Source organism: Myiozetetes cayanensis, unplaced genomic scaffold (genome assembly GCF_022539395.1).
Source record: "Myiozetetes cayanensis isolate MyiCay16 unplaced genomic scaffold, myiCay2020 scf19, whole genome shotgun sequence".
Classification (NCBI taxonomy): domain Eukaryota; kingdom Metazoa; phylum Chordata; class Aves; order Passeriformes; family Tyrannidae; genus Myiozetetes; species Myiozetetes cayanensis.
This window is the reverse complement of record NW_026087400.1, coordinates 14,340,861-14,364,909: the sequence shown is the minus strand read 5'-3', so window position 1 is coordinate 14,364,909 and position 24,049 is coordinate 14,340,861. Positions and strand designations below refer to the sequence as shown.

The window sequence follows — 24,049 nt, the reverse complement described above, 5'->3', positions numbered from 1 at the left end:
ATGGAGCCGGCATGGACTGCAGTCCTGGGTGTGCAGGGCTGGTGACTCCTGGGGCTCCCTGAGCCCCCCCTGCTGCAGTGCCTGTGCTGCTGACGTGTCACAGCCCCCACACAGAGAACAGGACCCAAGGCAATGGCTGGAGCTGTGTCAGAGCATTGGATATCAGGAATAGGTTCTTCCCCCAGAGGGTGGTTGGGCACCAAACGGGCTCCCCAGGGCAGTGGGCACGGCCCAAGCCTGACAGAGCTCAGGGAGTGTTTGGACAACGCTCTCAGGACAGGGTGGGATTGTTCGGGTGTCCTGTGCAGGGCCAGGAGTTGGACTCAAGGAGCCCTTCCAGCTCAGGATCTCTGAATTGTGGTGGCAGAGCAGAACCTTTGGTCCATTCCCTGCCTGCTGTGGCAGAGCTGGTGGGAGCTGCTGTTCTGTGAGACCCCCACACCCCTCCCAGGGTTCCTGCCCCCTGAGCTGTACTGGCTTACCTGTCCCTGCCAACCAGGACGAGGGAAGACACAAACACACCAACTTCTGCTGCTGCCAAATGCTTCCCAGCTCCTGACACCAGGATCAGACCCTGTGGGAAGTGAGCAGATACACGAGTCCACAGTGGGATGGGCACAGAGCTGTGGCAAGCCCTGGCCCCACATTTCCACCCCCATCAGTGTTCCAGCTCCAAAGCTCCTTTGGCTGAGTGTCAGGATGTGTAGGGAGAGCTGATAGGGGTGGAAGATCAAGTGAGGCACTCACAAACAACACAATCCAGTCTGACACACAGCTCATATTTTAAAAAAACCAACCAAAACTAAAAAACCTTTTATTTGACAAATGAAAAACAAACAAAAAGATATTTACAGTAGGGGGTTTTGTTCCTCCATAAATTTCATTCTAATAATCCCTGCTCTCCCCACTCTTCCTGGTCCATCCCACAGCAGCAGCACCAGCCCCTGGCACAGGCACAGCCCTGGGGGAAGGAAACCATTTTGGTTTGACTGGGGCAAAACCAGGGGGAGGAGGCCAAAAAACCTCATCCTCCCTGCATGGAGGGACAGAGCTGCAAGGGGGTGAATGGGTGAAGGGCTATCCAGAAACAAGGGAGGAAGTAAAAATTCAGGGTTTTCCCCAGACAGGAGACAGAGAGCAAAGGTGGGGGTGAGGAAAGGGATTGGCCACAGGCACATAATGGGCACCACTCACCTGACATGGTGCCCTCTGCCCAGTGCTGGAGCCAGAGCCATCCCAGCACTGCATGTGGCCAAGGTGACACACCTTGGGAAGCCTTCCAACAGCCCCCACCAGCACTCAGGATCCCCTCTCCCATGGCACCTTCTTTCTGAAGAAAGGGAGGGTGGGAACACCAGTCCCCCAAATCAGTGCCTTTCCCTTCCAGCTCCATCACCACAGTGCTGCTCTCCCAGCACTGCTGGCTCCAGACACCGCACAGCACCAGGTCCTGCAGCCCTTCTCAGCTCTGGCCATGTGACTCATCAGGCTAATTACCTGTGATTAATGCTTCTCAGGACAGGTAGCACAGTGCATACACAGCACTCTTAACTTACAACTTAGAGGAACCAGCAGTGCCTGGGCCCTGGGGCCAGCACAGCACCCAGGCACAGCAAGAGATGCCGAGCCAGGAGCTGCCCCAGAGCCCAGAAACCACCCCAGACCAGGCTGGGGGTGCCCTGCAGCTCCCAGCAGACACCAGTTTGTCACTAGAGGTCCCCAGCACGGCACAGCCACACTCGGACAGCGAGAACGGGAGGGAGGGGACAGGGAGCAACAAATCCATCCTCGACCTTCCCAGTGCAGTTCAGCAGTACTTGGCTCATGAGGCATCACTGCTTCCCAGGAGCCCTGGGCTGCACTCACTGAACGCTCTGGCCGTGCCCGCAACACGCCCTTTCCAAAGGTTAAAAAAAAAGAAAGGAAAGGAAAAGGAAAAGGAAAAGGAAAAGGAAAAGGAAAAGGAAAAGGAAAAGGAAAAGGAAAAGGAAAAGGAAAAGGAAAGGAAAGGAAAAAGAAAAAGAAGTTGGTACAAAATTCCCAGTCTCAGCTATGCTCAGCCTGCTGTCAGCACCTTGCAGGCTCGGCAATGCACTTGCTGCTCTGGACACGACGTGCACACATTCAGCAGGAACTCAAGGGAAACGCGGGGAAGTTGTGGAAATGCTTACAGATGAAAAAAAAAATAATCATGTAATAAATCATAATTAAAGAGAAAATGTTTCAACAAAAAACTTGCTAAACAGCACCACAGAGACTTCTACTGACAGCATCCAGAATACCCTAAAATGGAAGAGGAGGGTCCCATTTTTTCCATGTGATAAAATACCAGAGACTCCATGTTTCCAGTTCATCTGTGCCCTTCCCTGGGCAAGGCGGGGCTCCTGGTCAGGAATCAGAAAGAGCCCCCAAAAACAAAAGCAAAAAAAAAAAGGGGGGAGTGGGAAAAGATCAGAGATCTGGGAGAAAAAGCTTTTCATCCATAGTCCTTAAAATAAACACCAACACTTAAAAAATTAGGTTCTCTCTTTCTCTTCCTGAAAAAATGGTGCTGGCTGGACCCTTGTTTGCAGGAGAGAGGAAGAACTCAGCAGGTTTTCCAGGGGAACTCCACAGTGATGGCTCTGGCAGCGTGGCAGGGACAGGTCAGCACTGCTGCAAAGGTCTGGTCACAACTGTCACCTGGGGCACCACCGTCAGCGGTCAGCGCATCTCCCAACAGGAGGGACAGTCCTTCTTCTCCCCCCTTGGCTGACAAGAGAGACCAGAGACCCCTGGGAGGCCGGAGTCCACTTCTGGGATGGGCTGGTCGGAGGTGCACGAGGCCAGGAGAGTCAGGAACCCCCAGGGAAGGGCATCCAGAGGAACCCGGCCCAGGGGTTATTTGGAGGCTCCGGGGGGCTCGGTGTGGGGCGACAGGGGCAGCTGCCCACTCTGCCGCTGCCGCTCCAGCTCAGCCGCCTTCTGCAGAGCCACCTCCACCAGCAGCTGGAAGCTGCTGAAGTCATCCCCGAAGAGCTCGGGGGGTGTGGGGGGTGGCGTGTTGAAGAGTCCGGGGGTGGGGCTGGCGGCCTCGGCCCGTGCCAGCAGGGTCAGGGTGCTGTTGGGGGCACCCCCTGGTGCTTTGGGGACAGGGTCCAGCTCCGCTCGTGGCCCAGGGGGCTTCTCCCACTCGGGGCTGTGGGTGCTCACCACCGCCAGCGCCTGGGCCGGGTGGCACAGTACCTGCGGGCACACCGACATCGACAGCACCTTGGAGGCCCCCACGGGAGGGACCACCAGCACCCCGGAGCCAGCCCCCCGCGGCAGGGCCACGTCGCCGGCTTTGCCCCCTCGGCGGGAGATGGTGAACTGGTTGGGGTCCTTCCCGTCCTTGCGCAGCATGTCCGGGAGCAGCCGCCTCCGGGCATTGATGAACCAGTTGCAGATCTGGGAGGTGAGAGGAACACAGCGGGGTCAGCCTGGGGCTGCCACATGGGCACAGCGCTGGCCAGGGGGCTGTAGCCCCAGGTCAAGCCAGAAGCAGCCCCCCCAGACCCAGCAAACAGCTCCCACACACCCCAACTACCGCAGGTCCCCCCAGCTCAGCACCTCCTTCCCGTGAGGCTCCAAAGAGGCAGAACTACTGCTGGCACCCACGGAAACCCCAACACCGGCTGCTTCCTGCCTGGCACCACTAGCCCAGGCAGCCCCTTCCTCCCTGCACCCCTGTACTGGCTGCCCGTGGTGCAACGCTCCCCTCAAGCCCTGCCGGCCCCCCCTGCAGGGACTGTGCCCCCCAGCACCGCTGGCACCTTCTCTCCATTGCAGCACACAGAGTGAGCACAGCCTGGGCAGCCTCGGGGCCCAGCCACAGCACGACTGTGAAGAGCCACAGGAGCTGCAGTGGCTCCTGAGCAGAGCTGCCCCCCCCCGGGAAGGATGAGCTCAGTGCTGACCCCACTGCACAGCCTGAGAGCCCTGGCCCCTGCCTGTGCCCAGGCTCAGGCAGGTGGAGTGGGCACAGCTCCGGCCATTTCCCCAGCCAGAGAACTTGGCACTGCACAGAGCCAGCTTGGAGTCCACCCTGCAGGTCCCAGGCTGGGTACAGTTATCCCTTCTCCGGGTGACCCATCCAGGAGCTTGGTGTGCCCAGCCATGTTTCCACACTGATGCCAGTGCCAACGTGCTTCCAACCTGGACAGGAATGCTGAGGCTGCATGGATGGAAACCCTGGAAACCATCAGCTGATGGAGCTGCAGCCCCCCAACCCCTAACAGGGACTGTGGCTGCACAGACACCTTCCCGTGCCTCCTGCCCACAGGCAGGGTCACAGCTCATGGCAAAGGTTCTTCCAAACATTTGCAACCACAGAGGTTGCACCTCTGGTAGCTCTTGGGAACCTGCTGCCATGAATTCAGCCTTAGCATCTTTATATTAAATGCTACATTAAAATAACTGCCCTCTTCGTAGAAAACAGTTACAAGAGAATAAATCAGGGGGAAAAATGTCTGATCTTTTCTAAATCAACATCTATGGGAAATATTTCCCTCAAGGACAGAGAACTTGCCACAACTTCAATCACAGCAAGATTTCAGTTGTCTTTTTTCTGTCTTTAAGACAATATTTGGCATTAAAACTCTCAAATACACCAGTCTCACTTCCTTTCTCCTTCCAAACCCCCTCCCTTGCAAGCCTTAGCTGGGTCCCCTTGACTTGATCCTGTGATCCCATGGGCATCCACCGCTGTGATCCCCAACCAGAGGGCTGCACATCCAACAAAAAGCCTGACCAACTCCACAGTACTGGGAACTCCCCAAAACCCTGCCTGTCTCCCCCCACCATGCTCCTTCCAGCATCCAATTCTCATTGGGGAACACAGCACAGAGATGGGCACACACAACCACTGGTGTCACCACGTGGTGTCACCCACCCAGGAGCTGGGATATGCTCTGGCTTTGAAGCAGCTTATTGGTTTTTTAACCACACCATGGGGTGTCCCACTCCTTCAGCCCAACAGCAGATGGAGCTTCCCCACGGCATCCTGCTGCATCCCCTCAAATGGACTGAAATCCCACTGTCAGTCCTCAGCTGGCCCTGGGAACGTCACCAGGCTGGGACCCCCTGCCCAGGGGTACAGGGCAGCCCCCTTAGGGGCACATGCTGGCTGGGGTGGCCCACAGGGGCAAACAGTAGCCAGCACATGGCAAGGCCACACCTCAGCATAAGCCCACACGTGTGCCAACCCCCTCCTGGGTCCCACGGGCTCAGGGCACAGACAGTGCCACAAGCCCTGCGGTAACACCCTGTGCCAGGTACTGCCATATCTGCCTGGGACTGGACAAGCCCAGGTTCTCACAGCTGCAAACCCACTGCTGCTCCCCCACCACTCTGCCTCGAGCCCTCCCAGGAGCTCCAGCCTCTCCTGGGAGCAGTTGCTGGACACACACCTGTGGCACAGCCAGCACTTACAGAAATACATTAAAATTATTAAGCAAGTTTGCCTTGGTGGCCAGGAAAAGGGAAAGCAGATGGCCCTGCCTGCACTCCAGTGTCTGGGACAGCTGACTAGGACCGTGCTGAGCCACAGGGACAGGAGCCAGAGGTGCAGAGGAAGCTCCAGGAGAGGAGTCCAGCTGCAAACCCAGTGGCCCTCGCCTGCTCCCCCGCACCCCATTGTGTCCCTGGAACCACAGAACTGAGAGGAGCCCCCTTCATTTCCTCACTGCCAGGCTGGGAGAGGGAGAGCAGGGCCTGGGGCACACAGGGCTGTACATGGAGCACAGGGACAGGCAGCTGCAGGCAGCTCTCCCAGACACTCTAACCACAAGTAAGGAGCACACCAGGGCAGGAAGGACAAGCACTACTCACCCCCAGGGCTGGCCAGGGCTCCTGCCTGGGCACCCATCATGGTGTCCCAAGGAGAACATCAGCCAGGAGCAGGACAAAGGGATTCCTGGGCAGGAGTCCCCACCTGGGGATGCACACACTCCCACTCTTAAATGGGGCCAGGTGAGCCAGCCAATACCTAACAGTGCACCCGAGCTCAAAGCCCAGCCCAGCCTCTCCTTCCTGGGATGGTTAAAAATCATAGAATATGCTGAGTTGGAAGGGATCCATGAGGCTCATCAAGTCCAACTCCTGGCCATGCCCAGCCTCAGCACTGTCCCCTGCCCAGCTCTGTTTGCAGGGGGTGGTCACCCTGGCCTCTGCTGGATGTGTCCAGGGGAACAGGATAAAATAGCACCCCCCAAAACCCTCCTACCTGTGCAGCTTTTACTAACAACAGGGCATTGTTCAGCCTGTCCCCACTCCAGTCCTCACTCCATCTTCTAGCCAGCCAAAATTCTGTGTTGCAGCACTGCCATAGAGCTGGTCCCCCCGGAGTTCAGACGTCTCCCCAAAAGAGACCCCGTCATACAGGCGGTTTTGCTTCCCCAACATCCCCTCCCTCATCTGCTCGCTGCCCTTCAGAGGTAAGTGGTCCCGGCGTGCCAAGTCCTTTGGGAGCCTTGGTGGGGTTCTCCCGTCCCATGCCGTGTGGCAGTGGCCTCAGCATTGTTCCCGCAGTGTCCCCAGCGGGTGGGGGGCTGGCTCCTACCTGCAGCACAGAGAGGCTGGTCTGCCCCGAGAGGCTGAGCTTCTCCTGCTCCGAGGGGTAGGCGTTGAAACGGTGCTCGTACAGCCAGTCCCGCAGGATCTTCACGGACTCCTTGGGCAGGTTGCCCCTTCTCTTCCTCTTGGACTGCAGGGGGTCAGGGGACGTGGCGCCGTCCTCCTCCCCCGGGTCACTGTCCGACATGGTGGAGCTGCCCGCTGGTCCCTTCTGGATAAAGCCTGGCAATAGGGAGCCAAAGGGAGCATCAGGCAGTGTCCGGCCAGGGGAGTGGAGGGGGCCTCCCACCGATCCCCCACCCCCTACAATGGAGGGGTCTCACGCCCTCTGGGCCCGGCCGGGGGGGGAATCCAGAGGCAGAGACCCCCGGGGGGGACAAGCGACTGGCTCCGGGGGGACAACAGCGGCGCCGAACAGAGCCCCGGGATGCGGGGGAGCCCAGCGTGGGGCTCCGGGGCACTCAGGGTTCGGGGGGCACTCGGGAGTGGGGGGTCACCGCAGGTGGCAAAAAAAACAAATAACGCGGGGGAGGGGGAGCGGTGAAGAGGGGAAGTTAAAAATAAAAACAATCTCAGCAGGAGAAAGAGGCCGAAGCTGGAGAGTGGGAGAGGAACCACGCGGGGTCATTGTGTGGCGGGGATGGAGGCGGGGGCGGCTGTCACGGGCCGGGGGCTCGGCTCGGCTCGGAGTGCGGTGCGGGGGCTCGGCGGTGCGGGGCAGGCCGGGCCCGCAGCCCCTCCGGCCGCAACAGGTACCGCGGGGGGGCCGCGGCGCCGACACAAAGCGGGGGAGCGGCAGTCGCGGCCCCCCCCGGGCGCGGGGGGACAGAGGAGCCGCAAAGTGGCCGCGGCCTCGCACCCCGCACTCCGCCGCCGGCCCCGAGCACCCCCGGCCGGGCGAACTGCCCCGGCTGAGTTACAGCGGGCGCGGGGCGGGCGGGACCCCCCGCCCGCGGCTCCCGCAAACTTTCCGAGGCGGCGGCGCGGCCCGTCCCGCTCCGTCCCGCACAAAGGCGCGGGGCCGCCCCGCTCCCCCCGCGCCCCCCGGGATCCATCTTTGCGCTCACCCCGCGCCGCCGCCGCCGCCTGGGCGCTCGCATGGGCCGCGCCGGGCTCTCGGTGCCGGGGCCGGTGCGGGGCCGTCCCGCGGCGGCGGGCGGGCGGCCGGGCGCGGCGGAAAGTTTTGGGTGGGCGGCGGTGACAGATGCCGAGACAGAGTTCCCTTTGTTCCCGAGGAGGCAGGAACTCGCCGGGCCCCCGCCCCCGGCCCCGGCCCGCCCGCCCCGGCTGTCACCGGGCACCGGGGTCCCCCCGCCCCTCCGAGCCCCAGCCGGTACCTGGCGCCGGCAGAGCCCTGCCCGCGGGGCGCGGCCAGGATGGGGCTCGGCCCCCGCTCTCGGACACAGCCCCCGGCGGGAGCGGGGAGGGACAGAGGGAGTCCCGGAGACCCCGCGCCCGCCCGGCCCTGCGGAACCCCCACACGGAGCTGCACCCGCATAGGGGCAACCACCCGAGGGTACCCCCGGGTACGCCCACCCGGGGACACCCACCTGGGGACACCGCACACGGGCGTCCGCCTGGAGCCACCTACATTGGGACATCCATCCAGGGACACCCTCACAGGGATACCCACCTCGGGACTCCAATGCAGGGACTCCCATTCAGGGATACCCACCCAGGGGCACCCCACAAGGCACTGCACAGGCTCCTTCCCCCTGGCTGAATCCTGTCACTGAGCCCTGCTGGGTTACTGGTGCCTGTGAGCAGGGGACAGGGACAGGCCCTGGGACAACAGCTGTGGGGGCAGGTGTGGGTGACAGCCCTGGGGACCTTGGACAACCATGAGGCACTACCAGTGGTTTCTTTGGTGTCTTACCAGATAGGAAATCTGAACAGAAGCTCAGCACATCACTGTTCCAATGACAGTGGAAGGTGTGTCCAAGCAAAGGTGGTGACCAAGGAAGCACCGGGTGGAACCCTCACCATGCCATGCCCATCAGGCTTGGCCAGGTCTCTGGAAGCCCTTCTGTGCTGCTCCTGCTCTCCCTGTGCCTCCCTACCACCACAGCAGAGCCCAAGGTCACCTTTTGAATTTTGGGGACCAGATCTCTCTGTTTATATGCAAGCCTGCTGCTGGTCTGGGATGTGGCTCCCAAGGGATTTCCCCACCATAGCTCTGTGCCTGCCTGAGATACAGGGCTAGGTCACCCATCACCCTCTTCCAGGTGCTCAGCTGAGCCCAGACAGGATGTGTCCATCACGGACACCCTGGAATGGTATCTTCATCAGTGGGAACGACAGAGAGAAGAGCTGCTCTGAGCACCAGTGCCAAATCCCAGCTCTTGCGATGGAGAAGTTCCACTACAGGAAGCCAAGATGACCTTGTCCAGCAGCCAGCCCAGAGCCTGCCAGCAGAGCCCCCTGTCTTGGGATGTCCTCTTGGAAATGTGCTTTTTGGGTCATCCATTGCCCCTCCATTGATCATCCTTGCCAAGCCAAGCCCCACACACGTGCATCCCCCAGGGACCTGTGTGCTGGTGAGCACAACACCCCAAGGTCACCAGATCCTGCTCCACATCACCCTGGTGCAGGAATTGGTCTTGGGGCAGCTCCCCCCTCCCAGGCTCCACCAACTCTGCAGGCTGTGCTGTGGCTCCCCTCACTCCCCTCTCTGCTGTTTGCAGGGTAAAAGATGGGGATCCCTTCAAGTATTGAGAAAAGCTGCAAAAAGCATTCTTTTATGGTCAGTGTGCATGGTGCAATAAAGGTTTAAATTGGGGGGAAAGAGAGAATTCCTTTAAAATATTTGTTTAGTTGCTGCTAAATCTTCCGTGTCCTGAGTGAAACTGTGCTCCAACCAGCTTTTGCTTCATTAATGCCAACAGAGCTGGGGCTGGTGAAGCACAGGTGAGGGGTGGGAGCCCTGGATGCACATCCCACCCACTGCAGGGTCACACTGGGGCAGGGAGCATCCCCTGGCCCCTCCAGTCCTCTCACACCAGGCTGGCTCCTGCCCACTCCAAACCAGGGCCATCACCAGGCAGGGGGTTCGTCCTGCCTGCTCTCCTCCCTGTGCAGCCAGTTCCCCGTGGGTGACACCGCAGCCCCCCCGAGATGCCCCCTGGACACCCCCAACACTCTGTGTCAGCCACCGTGCCCCAGCAGGACTATCATTCCAAGCAGTTTACTTCTGCTCCTGCCTTTTGGAAAAGGCTGCATTAGTCTTCTGCCAAACTGAGACAACCAGGAAATGAAACGGCCGAGAGCCCCCTCAGGCCCTCCCACCTCCCTGTGCTCCCTGGACTGGTAGTGTGGAAGCAGCTCTGGAAAAATCCCACTGGGAGTGCAGCATGAGGGCAACCTAAATCCCTGGGCAAGCACAGCCTGGCACAGGAGGCAGGGAGCTCCCAGCTGATGGGAATGAGGAGCCTCTGGGATGAGGAGCCAGGGCAGGGGCTCTGGGGCATCTCCTGCCCATTCCCACTACAAGCTTCTCCAGGCTGAGCCCTGCCCAGGCCCATTGACATGATAATACTATTAAACTTCAGCAATTTGAACAACAATCAGCCAGCAAGAGCCTGAGGGGGGATACTGGAAATCAAGGGGAAGCTGGAACTCCCAGAGGGATGCTGGGAACCTCTGGGGGATGCTGGTGTCCCCAGGCAGCCTCCCAAGGTACTGACCCATCTCAGTCAGGATTCTCTCCATCCTTTGCCCACCCTGTGATACGTAAATTTTCATTTTTAGCAAGGAAAAAAATGGATTGTGGTGAATTTGTGATGGGCTGTGCTGGCTGTTTGCTGCCGCCTTGCCCCTGGGGCCACTGCATCCAGCAGTGAGTCCTGCTCCCAGCTCAGGGCCAGTGGACCCCTGCAGGCTGGAATTCCCCCAGTAGGACTGGGATTCCCCTGGGAGCTGGAGCACTGGAGCCCCATGTTTGGGCACCGCAGCCCCTCCATCTCCTCCTGCCCCTTCCCATGGGGAAGCTCTGCTGTTCCTGTTGTCCTTCTCAGAGCACAGGGCAGGACAGACCCTCTCTCAGCAGGTACTGCCACGCCCCTTGCTTCTCTGATGTTCCTCTAACCTGCATCGTTGGACATGGTGATGCTCTGGGGACACCAGGATGGAGTTCACAGCACTGGAGAAAAAAACACTCCTGGTTCAGGGTGTCCTGGGCTGTACTAGGAGCAGTGTCACAGCTGGTGGAGGGAGGGGACCCTTCCCTCTGCTCTGCACCACTGAGGCCACCCCTGGAGTGCTGGGCCTGGAGCTGGGCTGCCCAGTACAACAAACTGGGACAGACTGGAGAGAGTCCAGCACAGGGCCATGATGGTGATGGAGGGACTGGAGCATCTCTGCCATGAGGAGAGGCTGAGAGAGCTGGGACTGCCCAGCCTGGAGCAGAGCAGGCTCAGGGGATCTCACCTGTGTGGATGAATACCTGGAGGGAGGGTGCAGAAAGGACAGGGCCAGGCTCTGCTCATCAGTGCCCAGGGACAGACCCAGAGGCCATGGCACAAAGTGACACACAGGAGGGGTCCTCTGAGCATCAGGACACACTTTTCCACTGTGGAGAGTTCTTCTAGACTGACCCAAAAGCAGGGTTACTTGCTTATGTTAATGTTCCCCTGCCCCAAACAACCACTTTTGAAATTAAATGTTGTTTTATTTTGCTGCTATTTAATACCTTTGAAATTAGTCAGGTCAGGTCGACCTGCTGCCCATGCTACTTCTGATTCAGCCCAGGGTACAGCTGACTTTCTGGGCTGCCAGTGCAGTTGGCCAAGTCACATCCAATTTGTCATCCATCAGGACCCCCAAGTCCCTCTCCCCAGGGCTGCTCTCAACCCACACAGCCCCCAGCTTGTGCCGGGAGCTGCCCTGACCCAGATGCACAACCTTGCACTTGGCCTGGTTGAACAGCATGAGGTTCACATGAGCCCAAGTAGTTTTGGGGTTTCATAGAATCATCAAGTCCCAGAATGGTTTGGGCTGGAAGGGACCTTAAAGCTCATCTCATTCCACACCCCTGCCATGGGCAGAGACACCTTCGACTAGTCCAGGTTGCTCCAAGCCCCGTCCAGCCTGGCCTTGGACACTTCCAGGGATGGGGCAGCCACAGCTTCTGTGCCAGTGGAACAGGTTTATTGACTCTTCCCATATGTACCCCAGTGTCGACTTACAAATTTCCTCTGCTTTGCTGCCTCAGGGTTGAAGGACGCCCTTCAACGTGGTGTCACCACAGCCGTTCCAGTGATGGGGCAGCTCAGACCCAGCAGTTTTGGCAGCTGCTTAAGGCAGCACTTCTGAGAGCCCCATGCTAGAGCCTGTGGCAGCTCCCAGTTGGGGCCAGCAGTGCCCTCAGCTGGGACCAGCCATCGAGTCCATCCCACTCGCGGCACTGCGAGAACCAGGGCTGGTCACACAAGGTGATCTCCTGGGATCTGTGGGGCTGAACATCCCTCCTGAATGCACCTACCCCCAGAAGACAGTCTGCCCACAGCCCCAGCATCAGCCTGCCTGCCCCAAAGTGTCACCTGTGAGACGTTCACTTTGCTGGGCATTTCAGGGAAGGAGGATTTTATAAAGCATCCTTCCTCCCAGCAGCCTGCGAATTTGCTCTGGAAGTGGGAGAACTGTAGTTTTTCCCTGGCACAGCATGAAATTAGGAAAGGAGCTTGGCATCCGTGGGCTGGTCTGGGGCTGCTGCTGCAGAGCACAAGCCCTGTCCCTGGGGAGCTCCCTGGGAGAGTGCAGGTTCAGCCCTTCACATCTCTGTGTCTCTGACAGTTTAGTTCCTTTTTCCTGGTGTTGGCAGTGCCTGCAAAGTAGAAGGACTGAGACCAAGGAGAAGCTTTTCAATCACGGGTTATCTCACAGGTGAGAGCATTACCTGGGGCCTGGCATGTTCCTGACACCTCTGATCCCAGCAGCATGTGCCCACAGAGTTTCCACAGACCTCATCTAAGCTTTCTCAGCACTGGGAGCCTCTCTGCCATGCATTATGCCCTCACCAGTTTTATGGGTTTCTCATCACATTTCCCCCCATTTTAAGTAAAGAATTGCAGGAAACTCATCCCTCCCTCCAGGGCAGGGAGATGGGCTGGCTTCAAGCAGCACTTTAAGACAGCAACTCTGGAAGGCAGAAGCACCCTTTGTCAGGGTGCAAATCAAGGGGACAAATCCCATCCCCATTTCTTACATTCTCCGTCTCCTGCCCTCCCCCTTTCCCCATCTTCTCAGGGTGACACAGAAGGGTGGCCAAGCCCCAAGGACCCTGGATAAGCTGATGGGGGGAGCATGGCCAGCACTTTGCCAAGTGTCTCTCAGCCCACCCTGATGCTGGGGCCGAGCAGAGTGACTCTCACCCCACCAGCAAAGGCAGAAAATTGTGCTCAAGCTGATTTTACACAGTTTGGGAGCAATTTGTCTCTGAAAACAGGCTGCCCCTCTGGAAGGGGCCCTGGCTGACCATGGCAGCAAGGTGGGGAGATGCAGTGCCCAAACCCACGTCCCAAACCTGACAGGCAGCAGCATGGCATGGCACTGGTCATGAGGGAGCCACACACCGCACATCTCTATCACACCCATCAGGCTTTATACACCACTTCAGCTTCCTGAATCCCTCAGATATCAGGCTCTAAAGCAATAAAACAGCCAGGGAGGAGGAACAAAGTGGAGGTTCTGTCCTGGAGGAGAGGAGTGTGAGAGGAGAGGGGAGAGATGTTTTCTCTCTGTGTTATGGCCCTGAGATGGGGATCACTCAGGCTCGAGAGAGCCCAAATCTCTGCAGACCAGTGGGGGACACTCACCCCGGCCCCAGGGACAAGTGGCGTGGTGGCTTTGAGGGGGTCAATGGCTGCTGAGTGGGGGGGTGTCACAGCCAGGCTGTGGGCTCAGTGGGTGAGCCTATGGATGTGAGAGGTGATGGGAGGAGAGGGCTGAGGCTGATAGATGGGCAGACAGTGGCACAGTGACAGGAATGTCCCCTCCAAGCTTGTCCTGATGCGGGGTGCTGGTCCTGGAAGGTGTTTCCCGGGGGGAAGTCTGCTGTGGGGCAACAAGTGTGGCTGAGGGGCAGGGGAAGTGCACAGGAGGAGGCAGAAGGGGTGAGTGGCCCAGGGCTCTAATCATCCTTGTCCTTGGCCCCGTGCTTCAGGATGCGGGTGAATTCCACATAGTTGAAGTTGCCCTTCTTGTCGATGGGCGCCTCTCGGTACATCTCATCCACCTCCTCATCAGTGAACCGGTCCCCCATGGTGGTCAGCAGTTCACGCAGGTGGTCCTCGTGGATGAAGCCTGCAGGGAGGGCAGGGGACAGTGTTAGCAGGGGACAAGGTGAGGGCTGAGCGGCAGCACCTTCCCCCCGTCTCCTGAAGACACCCTTGCTCAGCTCTCCCACTCTGGAGCTGCTTGGGGCCTGTCCCCGGGGTTTGCCCTGGCTGTGTGCCCCGGGGGCTGCGTGCAGGGCCCTGCTGTACCTGACGCCTCCTCGTCGAAGCAGGCGAAGGCATTGCGGATCACGTCCTCCGGGTCGGTGCCGTTCAGCTTCTCCCCAAACATGGTGAGGAACATGGTGAAGTTGATGGGCCCCGGCGCCTCGCTCATCATGCCCTCCAGGTACTCGTCGGTGGGGTTCTTCCCTGTGGGACACAGGCGGGGGTGTGGGTGCCGGGCCCTGTTCCCCCAGCTCCCATCCCGAAGGCCAGCCCATGCACTCAGCTGAACGGGGCTTTTTTTCACTGCAGATTAATTTGCTGGCTCTTGTTCACCCACCCCGTGAACATGGGGAGGGGGTTTCTGCAGTGCCCGGTGCTCCCCCCTCAGCATCTCTCCCCATGCTTTAATCCATATCTGTAACCAAGCTCTGCCTTGGGGAGATGCAGTAATTAATTTAGGCGTTACTGGGAATGAAACCCATGGTTTTTCCCACTCCCCTGGCAGCTGACACCCAGCCCCCCCAAAGAGAGAGGCAGCAATGTCCCCACATGAGCCTCATGCTGCTGATGACCCCAGCCCCTCTCCCATCATGGTTTAACCTATTCTGGTGAGGTCTGTGCCCCCAGTACCGGCCCCTCTCTGCTCCCAGAGCTCCAGCTCACTGAGAGGAGGGAGATTCCTCCCAGGGCCAGCCAGGACCTCCAGAACAGGTTTGGCTGCCTGGTCAATCATTGACAGACCTCCCAAAGCGCAGTGAAGGTACAGCTGGGAGCAGGAGGAGGGAGCAATGGTCTGCAGCAAAGGAGAACAAGCTCCAGGTGGGGTATGGGGACAGACCTGCATGTCTCAACCAGTCGAGGTGTCACATCAGCATGGGAACCAGCCTTTGTCACCCCAGCTGAGAGCAACAGGAGGGCTTTGTCCCAGAGGGGGCAACCTCAGGTGACATTCTAAGGTGAGACTACTCCAATGCTCTGTGGCTGCAGCTTGTGCTTGCTCCCAGGGCAGAGCTTCTCCAGCCCCAAGGGTCTCTTCCCTTCTGGTGAGCACAGCTGTAAGAGCAGTACTTGAGGGTCTCACAAATGCATTTTCTGTGGTCGGCTGGTGACAGCAGAGAATTCTCCTGCAGGTTTTGGAGCATCACACCACAGCTGGTCTCCAGCACTGGGTGTGGCTATGAGGTCACCCAGCAGCTCCTGAGGAGGTGCTGGGGGCAGAGGGGCTGCAAGGGCAGGGCCTCCTCACCGAGAGATGCCAGCATGTCGTGCAGATCCTCCTTGTCGATGAAGCCGTCACGGTTCTGATCAATCATGTTGAAGGCTTCCTTGAACTCCTGGATCTGCGACTGGTCGAACATAGCGAAGACGTTGGAGGTGGCGCGCTGGGGGCGCTTCTTGGTGGTCTTGGCTTTGGCACGTTTGCTGGACATCTTGGCAGCCGGGGGGGTACCTGGGGACAGGAGCACCAGGAAGCTGGAGCAAGGGCAGGAACACAAAACTTTGGGCAGCCCCAATCCCATGCCTCAGTTTCCCTGGCTGTTTGGCAACAGGGAGATAAGGAGGTCACATGGTCAGACGTGGGGACAGGCAAGACTTGGGCTCTGGTGAGTCTCCTGGGCAGTCCCAGTGCAGGCAGTGCCCACTAACACCCCTTCCCCAGGGCTGTTCCCCAGGGGCTGCAGGCTGCCCCCAAACTTACTTGCTGCCTGTCCCCTTTGCTTATGGGCACAGGGAGAGATGCCCAGCCCAGCACCCATCTGGGTACCAGTCCCAGAGGGCCATGGGAATGTGTGTCTGGGTATTTTGGGCAGAGCATGGCCATGCTCCTCCAGCCTCCCCTCACCCTGGCTGGGCTCCCCTAGGCCCCGGCCCAGCTCCCAGATTGGTGGGTTTACCTCACACCCTCCATGCTGTGGCAGAGAAGCAGCCCCACCACCCAGCAGGAAGGGGTTATCTGCTCTGGGCACATTCCTCACATACTGATGCTTCCCATCCCCCTCCATCGGTCCATCCATCCATCCATCCATCCATCCATCCATCCATCCATCCATCCTCCTGCCAGGTCAAAGGCCACTTGCTGCTGCTCTCCCTGCCCAGGGAGCAGGCCTGGGGAGCCCATGGGAAGGGCTCTGAAGCAGAGGGGAGAGGGGACCATTGAGCTCAAGGAGCTGAAGACCCCATGCAGGGTAGGGGAGAGCAGTCAGGCAGTACCAGGATTGTGGGACGCTGAGCACTGGTGCTGTTGTCACAGTTAATGAATACCAGGAGAAAGGGAGAGACCAGGGGATGCAGCAGTGGGATGGACAGATCTTTAGGGACATGGCTGGGGCAATGTGTGTACCATGGGCAATGGTAAAGGCACCATGTGGACTGCAAGCATCACCACGGCAGGAAAACCTGGTCCTTCCAAGGTGGGGGTTCCATCCCCCAGCAGGAACAGGGCTAGAGCACAGAGCCCACTACCACCCTGGGATGGCACCCAGGCTCCCTCACAGTCATCCTCAGATATCCTCACTCACTGCCAGGCTGAGGGATGCAGTCAGTGGATGCACTGTGGATGCTGGGGACCCAAACTGTGTCTGTATGGGGTGCTCAGCATACCCAGCAACCACTGACACTGCCTGAGAGGAGGATGCTCAGGCTTCTCCCGATGGAATCCTGCCAGGCATAACTCAGTAGGATGAAAGCAAAGCCCAGCTGGGCAGAGGGACAGTCCTGTGGGACAGGCTGGGATGGTCCTGCGGCACAGGCTGGCCTGAGGTCAGCCCAGGGGAGTGTCACTGCTCCAAGCCCTCGTGTTTGCTGCAGCCTTTCCTCCCTCACACACAGCCCCGGGCCTCAGTGTCCTCATCTGGACCAGCATCTGTTTGGGGAGCAGCTGTGGGGGCAATGGTAAATTAATGGATTATGAAGGAATTCCACAAGGAAGAGCAGAATATCAGTCCTGTGCTCTGTATGCCCCATGCCTGGCAGGCAGCAGGGACCTGGGCTCCTGCCTGCCCTGCCCTGGGACGGAGTAATTCAGGAGCCACATCATGTCACATGAAGCAACCCAAAGCAACACCCCCAGGGAGCTGCGGGCCAGGACCACCCCAGCAGGGCTGCACACCCTGGTTTGGCTGCTCTGGGATCTGTTTCCCAGTTGGGTCATTAGTGCTGCCCCAAGGGGACTGTGCACCTTTGGGTGCAGGACTCTGGCACTGGCACAGACCAGGGCAGAACAAAACCAGCCTTCCCCTGCCCTTCCACAGCTCCCCCATCACTCCTCACACTGGATCCACTTTCCAGCTCTCTCCCTTCCCTCCTGCTATACTCTTTCAAGGGGGAGCAAAGGCAGAGGCTGGTGCAGCCACCAGCCTGGTCCCCAGCCTTCTGTGGTCCCCAGGCTCCCCTAGCTGGGCTGTGCTGGAAGGATATTCCAGGGGCAGTAAGCAGTGCCAAATCCCAGTTATACACACCTTGGTGACCAGCCAAGCTCAGAGTGGGCTGGGTACTCTCCCCACACCCTGACCCCATCCCACTGCAGGAGCATCCACCAAACCCAAGCAGGACCCTTTAAGTGCAGGGGATGTGCCTGGAGGAAACAGCCCCCAGGAAACAGTCCCCCCTTGTCCCCCATCTTCCCCAGTGGCTGTGGCACTGGGATGGAATCCACATTGCCCTCAGCCCCCTCTCTTGCACGGCACCCAACACCTGACAGCAGCCATCGAATCACCCCACCATCCTCTAACCCTCCATCCTTTCCCAGTGCCCACCAGGAAAGAGACATTTGTCACCAGCTAGCCAAGGGCAGCAACAGGACTTGGGAGCCCAGCTGTACCCACACAGGGTGGCCAATAGACCTCAGTCCCCCAGCACATCTCTGCCCACTGCGTCCTCCAGCACTACTGCACCATAAAACTCTTTGCAGCAGGACAGCCCTGCCAGGCACCACCATGTGCCAGTGACATCCCCAGGGTGACACCCCACAGCAGCAGCGTGGTGAAGCTCAGTTCAACACCTCCACCAGGCCATCAGAACCAGCAATCAAAGCTGTGCTGCTGGCCCACAGCACTGGGCTCAGCTTTCAAAACACACAAAATTATTAGCAGAATTATTAGCAGAAGACTAGAGAAATAAGCAGGAGTTTTAATCTCACCACATAAATTAATCTTATCCAAATATTTACACTGCCCTGGCCGTAACCAGCTCAGTACCTCTCCAGAGAGACAGTGCTCCTTAAGGGGATTAAGTTCGATTTTAACAGCTTGTGAATCTGCCCTTTGATCCAAAATATGCCCTGGAAAGATGCTCAGTCCCCAGGTCCAGCTCAGTCATTCTCCCTCTGCTGTTAGGCAGTTTCCTTGGGCTGGCTGGGACTTGGGAAGAGACTTTTTGGGGTCAGTGTGGGAAAAGGTTCCTGTACATGAGACAGAAGGGATCTGCAGTGAGGCCTGATTTGACTGGGGCAAAACTTCCTACACATGCTGCCCTAGTCCTCAAGGCCATGCTTTTTGGGATTCCCCAAATCCCCATGCCCAGAGTGTTTCAGGGAGTGCCCAGCCCTGATGCCCTGCACACTGGCGTGGACTCAGATAAATGGTGCACCACCAAACCTTCAGCTTCCTCCTCAGCAAGAGGGAAACCCACTGACGCTGGTCCTGCTCCTGCTGATCCCACTGAAAGCCCCATCCCAGCACTGCTCCAGCCCAGGAGCTGCAGATCTTGGGCAGCAGAGCTGAGGAGGTCAGTGCTGAGTTGACAACATAAAGCCATGTTCTGGTCTGATCCCAAGGTCGACCCATCACCAGCTGCTCTTATTTCCTTGTCCTTCTGCCACTGCTCCTGCCAAGGCCATCTCCCAGCCTCCTGTATCACAAGGCTTGTGCCTCCCCCAGCTGAGAGCCAGACCCAAGAGACCATGGACCTGGCTTGAAGAGTTCAGAAATTAGTAAATAGTTTAGTTTTAAAGAGAAAGAGGAAAAGATCCAGTTATCAGAAATATAAACTGCCATGTGTTTCCTCCTTGGTAAAAGCCAAACGAGCAACTCCATCCTGGTGCCGCTTCCTGGCCACGCTGGGGAGGGTGGGACAAGCCAAAGGGACGTGGCAGTGCTGCCAGGGCAGGCAGCCCCATCCCATCCCCATCCTCCTCCATCCTGCCTGCTGCCACCTGGCACAGCCGGGCAGGGATATCACCCACTCCAGCCAGCTCCACTGGGCAGTGAGAGGCACGGTGTGCTGGATGCTTTTGGTCAAGAGTGATTCCAACAGCCTGGGCTGTCAGAAGGGACACCCCTGCAGGTTGAACAATGGCTCCTTGGGGGGCTATGGTTAAATCTCTGCCCAGTGCCACTTCCCAAATGAAGTTGCAAGTCCCAGCATGCCATGACACAGCTGTGTTCACTGGTGGGCAAGCACTGGCCCTCCAGCACCTTGGTCCCTGACAGCCCCACACAGGTAGCAGTTGTCACCCCCTCTCCCAGGGTGGCATAAGGGATGCAGGAGTGAGGTGGTGCCTTGCAGCATTCCGCTCTGACACAGGAGATTGCAGGGCAGCGCTGCAGCCAGGGCATCATCCCACCTGTAAAGCTTTGCCACCTGCAGGCACCTCTCCCAGCACTGGGACTGCCTCTGAGCATACACGTGGACCAGGATGTCACACTGTAGAAAGTGCAGGCAGTAGCTCATCTTCCCTCCTAATCTGTTGTTAAACTATCCCTTTCCTCCAGCACAGCCCTGTTCAGGATGCACTTGGGATGTGGCATTGCTCAACTCCACTGAGCAGCGGGTTCTGGTGCCAGGAGAGCCACACTGCCAGCCAGAGGCTCTGGGAGATGCGTGAGGAGTCCCCGGCCCACTCAACACTGCAGGAATGGAGGCAGCTGCCCTTCTGCTCCTTTTATGGCCTTATTAGAGAGGGGGAAAGGGAGCTTGGAGGCAAAGAGAAAGCAGAACCTGAGCCAGCCACGGCCATGAGCACTGATGCCAGCAAGGAAGGCGCAGGGCAGGAGCCAGCAGGCAGAGCAAAGCATGCAGTGACCCGTGGGAGGCAGAGTTCATCCCAGCCCTCCTTCATTTCTCACCAGACACCGGGGACCTGGCCAGGCACAGCTGCAGAGCTCGGCTGCAAGTTCAGCAGAACATTTCTGGACTATCTCCTTCCACCAAGTTTAGGGAGAAGGACCTCACAGTGCCCATGCGGCACAGGCAAACCCTTCCAAAGAGAAGTTCCGCAGCCTCCACGAGAAGCCTGTGCACAGGCAACCTCAGTGTGCAAAGGATCCAGCACCCAGCACCTCCTGCTCAGGAGGCTGGGAAATGGACCACAGGCCTGAAGGTCTTCATGGCCTTGGGCCAGCAGCACAACATGCCCTGACCAGAGTTGGTATTTTCCCAGGGAATTAAGGCTCACCTCAACAGGGGAATCTGGCCGCAGCGCCTCAGAGGGGGAGGTGACCACAAACTCCTCCTACAGCGCACAGTGCCTGCCAGAGAGAAAGGAAAAAAATTCCAGCAACTGAAGGAACCCAACCATCTTTGGTCAGCAGCGGTGGTTGTTGACACTCGGGGATGTTCCACTCCAAAGAATGCTGATCCAGCTGCCGCCTTCTCCCACACATGTTTTAGAGTATCCCTGACTTTTATCACAGTTGAAACATTTTGTACCAAAAGGGCATGCCGGGAGGAAAGCCAAGAGGACCTCAAGTTTTCATGGGAAAGGTTAAAAAACCCAACATCCCTCTGTGTTTAAGGTTGAGGGAAATGAGCTAAATATGGCTTTTCTGCATTACAGCAGTTTATTGCCTGAGATTGCTCCCTGGTCACTGGGGAGATCTATGGAACATCACGCGTGCATCCAGACCTTGGCTCTGGCCATCAGCAAAAGGACTTGGGGGAAAACACATGTTCCAGACAGGAACAGTTCTCACAGACCAGGAGGCGGGTGCAACCGCGGACGGCACGATCTGCTCCTCTGGCTGTGCCATGCCGGGGAAGCTGGGATGTCCCAGCTCCAAGGCACTGGGGACAGTTCCCCAGAGCGTGGCTCAGGAGCGATCCTCACCTGCCCTCCCCAGTACATCGCTGCCGGGACTGGCAAGAGGCTACCCGGGCAGAGGATGCCCGGCAGGGCTCGTCGGGAATCCTCCTGCCCCCGAGTCACCCCGGTCCCAGGGCTGACCTCGGCATCAACTCCAGCACCGCAGAGCTGAAGGAGCGGCGGAGCTGCTTCCCCCTGCTCCCTCCGCTCTCCCGAGACGGTCGGGGCTGCTCCACCCGCTCTCCCCGGCTTCATCCCGCCCGGTCCACCGGGACTGCCCCCGGGTCCATCCCACCCGCTCCATCCCACCCGCTCTCTCCATCCCGCCTGGGGCCGCCCCCTCCCCGCCGTGGCCGCTCGCTCCTGTCCCGGGGCGGGCCCCGAGGGAGCCGCCTCACCTGTCCCGGAGCGGGGAGCTGCTGGAGCTGCGGGAGCTACGGGAGCTACGGGAGCTGCGGGCGCTGCGAGGCGGTCGGCGCGGCTCTGCGGGACGCGGCTCTGCGGGGTGGGCTGGCAGCGGGTCCCGGCCCGCCCCGGCCCGGCTCGGCCCATACAAGGCAGAAGAATGCGGCGGGGCCGCGGCCGCGGGGCCGGGTCGGCCTTATATAGACGAAAGGAGTGGCCCACGCGTGCCCCCCGTCCCGCGGGCTAGACTGGGGGTCTGCGAACCGGCGCGTCGCCGTGGGCACCCCTGCGCATCCCCGCCAGGGGACACGGGGATGCCACGCTCTGGAGAAGCCGTGAGCACCCTCGGGTGACACCGCGGGGACCCACGGTTGTTTGGACAGCTCTGGGTGCGATGGCGTGGCTGGGCTGGATCCCTGGGGCAGCCCTGGGGCTGCTGGAGGAACAGCGGCCTGTGGGGTCCGTGGAGAGGCCGGAGGGTGTCCACAGGCTGCACCACGGGTGGCCCTCTGCCAATGGTCCCTGGGGCTACGCAAAGGGAACGGTGGCCAGAAGGACCAGCCATCAGCGCTGACTTCTGACGCTGTCTCGGGCTGCGAGACCTCAGAAGGACCCGGTGAAACAGCCCCTCAAGGGTCCTCTAAAAAGTGGCCTGGAGCAGAGAACAGCCCCATTCTCAAGCAGGGATCCAGAGCCCGGAGGAACACGGATGGGGAGTTCCTACCCTTCTCTCGAGGCAGAAGGCACCGGTCCTGAGACACCTCTCCAGGGCAGCAGGTTCTGCTCACGATTCCTTCCCGTCAGCAACCCTGAGCCTCATCACAGCCCCTTCACAGGACAGGCAGCGGGATCAGGAGCCGGCCAAATGCAGGAATGGGGCTGGAAATGCTCCTCAGTGCAGTGCTAGGGCAGAAGCGAGCCAGGGAGAGCACAGAACCTTTGCCATACCCGTGAGCTGCACAGGGGGTCCCCAGAAGGGTTTGTCTTTTTAATAAAAATGTAAGGAAAGAGACAAAAAAGAACGAAAAAAAGAACCGCGAGTCAGCCATCCCGAGCTGCCACCCTGTGGCTGGTCCTGGGGTTTTCTGTGCTGGAGAGGAATCCTGGCCTCAGAGTTTGGTCCAGGCGGTCCTAGGAGCCCGTCAGGAGCAGGACTCACCTCCAACCACTCCGGGGTGGCCACTGTCCCTCACTGAGCCCCAATTCCTCACTACTGAGCAAGTGTCAGGCTGGGCCCCAGCAGAGGGGAGCTGCTGGAGAGGGGCAACGTGGACATGTCAACTCCTGGAAGGCTTTGCAGCCTCTGCAGCTGTGTGTACATATGGGGCTGCTGCTGGGCTCATGCTGTCCCTTTAGCCCTATCCAGCTCTTCCTGCCTTCCCCTGCCTGTGCCCAGGGCTCTCCATGTCATCCTTCTCCCCCCACTTCCAAATGTCTGCCAACACCCATCCCTTACTGGGGGCTGCTGGTACCCTCAGGACACTCTGGCACCTCTCCTGCCTCCTTCTGGCCCTTTCAAGCCCAAATTTATTTTTCTTTTCTCTGGCCAGTGTATCAGGCAATGGAAATAGAGTAAAGCAAGACATTTTGTTTAGCATCTGAATTTCAGATCAGTTCCCCAATCCAGGTGTTTCATCACTGTGCAAATGTTTCTATCCCTGTTCAGTGTGAAGTGGCCTAGGGGAGGAGCACTGAGCTGGGGACAGGGGCACTCCTCACCTGCTTAGGACACAGCCTGAGGCCTGGAAGAGCTGCAGCTGCAGTTGTCACCTCCCCCTGCCCTCATGTCCATCACAGAGCAGAGGGTGCAGAGTACCTGGTGCTGCCACAGGCCAGGCACCTGAGGAGTGCCCAAGGAGCAAGGCTGGAGCCTGGTCATGATGTAGGGTGAGAGGCACAGGATCTGCCAGAGATACAGAGGGGACTCTCCCTGCATGTCCCTTCTTGAGAATGGTCCCTTGGCTTGAACCAGCCTCTGGCACGAGGCAAATGCCCAAGGGGCTGGACATGTGATCAAAGGCCTGATGGTTGGAGCAGGGCAAGATACTTTTGAAGTCCATAAGCATCTTGCATAATCTGTAAATTACATGGTCTTGGCTGGAAGTGATCTGAGGCCTGGGACAAGGATTTGTCTGCGTGCTCCCTCTGCCAACCCCACACGGCCCAGGGAGGGTCAGCCTGCCCCAAAAGATCCTGCTGGAGTCAGCAGAAAGGCATGTTATGATCAGGTTCTTTAAAAGTATTAGAAAGATGCCTCTGCCCCAATTAAGGTGCAAACGAGACCGTATGACAAAGTCAATAGTACAGATTTTTATTTAACAGTAATTGGGAAGTAGATTATTTTGCCCACATAGTCACACCCCGAAGAGGATAGCAGAGAGTCAATCTCAACCAAATGTCCTGCCCACGCCATTCAAAAATAATTCTCAATATTGTTTTTCCCATGTTGAGTGCAACTGGTATAAGCACCACTGCTCTTGGAAGACAAGAATATAAAAATTAGTCAGATCTTTAGAACTCCACATGATCCACAGCCACCGTTTGTTCGGCTGCTGTAACATCTGCTCAGATAAGCAGCTAACGAGCACAC

General features: G+C 58.7%; 2 protein-coding genes across 3 annotated transcripts; both read right to left on the bottom strand.

The window, feature by feature from the left end:
• Nucleotides 1-2,851: 2,851 nt before the first annotated feature.
• On the bottom strand, nt 2,852-7,694 carry TGIF2 (TGFB induced factor homeobox 2). Its single transcript, XM_050313749.1, has 3 exons — nt 7,658-7,694; nt 6,581-6,816; nt 2,852-3,429 (listed from the first exon to the last, which is right to left on the bottom strand). The coding sequence occupies exons 1-3, from the start codon at nt 7,692-7,694 to the stop codon at nt 2,881-2,883; spliced, it is 822 nt and encodes a 273-aa protein (XP_050169706.1). The 3' UTR covers nt 2,852-2,880.
• Nucleotides 7,695-11,239: 3,545 nt separating this feature from the next.
• Nucleotides 11,240-22,319, bottom strand: MYL9 (myosin light chain 9). 2 transcript variants are annotated; one of them, XM_050313983.1, is made up of 5 exons: nt 22,184-22,319; nt 20,428-20,500; nt 15,280-15,483; nt 14,076-14,237; nt 11,240-13,893 (listed from the first exon to the last, which is right to left on the bottom strand). In XM_050313983.1, the coding sequence occupies exons 3-5, from the start codon at nt 15,461-15,463 to the stop codon at nt 13,721-13,723; spliced, it is 519 nt and encodes a 172-aa protein (XP_050169940.1). In that variant the 5' UTR covers nt 15,464-15,483; nt 20,428-20,500; nt 22,184-22,319; the 3' UTR covers nt 11,240-13,720. The 2 variants fall into 2 exon arrangements, with proteins under 2 accessions (XP_050169940.1, XP_050169939.1); XM_050313982.1 differs by lacking the exon at nt 22,184-22,319 and adding an exon at nt 21,453-21,586.
• Nucleotides 22,320-24,049: the final 1,730 nt, after the last annotated feature.

Excerpts from the sequence above, each read along its gene's own strand:
- MYL9 (XM_050313983.1), bottom strand. The coding sequence starts at position 15,463 with ATGTCCAGCAAACGTGCCAAAGCCAAGACCACCAAGAAGCGCCCCCAG. Across the intron at positions 14,238-15,279 it reads CGACATGCTGGCATCTCTCG|GGAAGAACCCCACCGACGAG; the intron begins GTGAGGAGGCCC and ends TGTGTCCCACAG. Across the intron at positions 13,894-14,075 it reads CTTCGACGAGGAGGCGTCAG|GCTTCATCCACGAGGACCAC; the intron begins GTACAGCAGGGC and ends CCCTCCCTGCAG.
- TGIF2 (XM_050313749.1), bottom strand. The coding sequence starts at position 7,694 with ATGCGAGCGCCCAGGCGGCGGCGGCGGCGCGGGGTGA. Across the intron at positions 6,817-7,657 it reads GCGGCGGCGGCGCGGGGTGA|GCTTTATCCAGAAGGGACCA; the intron begins GCGCAAAGATGG and ends CCCTATTGCCAG. Across the intron at positions 3,430-6,580 it reads CCAGCCTCTCTGTGCTGCAG|ATCTGCAACTGGTTCATCAA; the intron begins GTAGGAGCCAGC and ends CTCACCTCCCAG.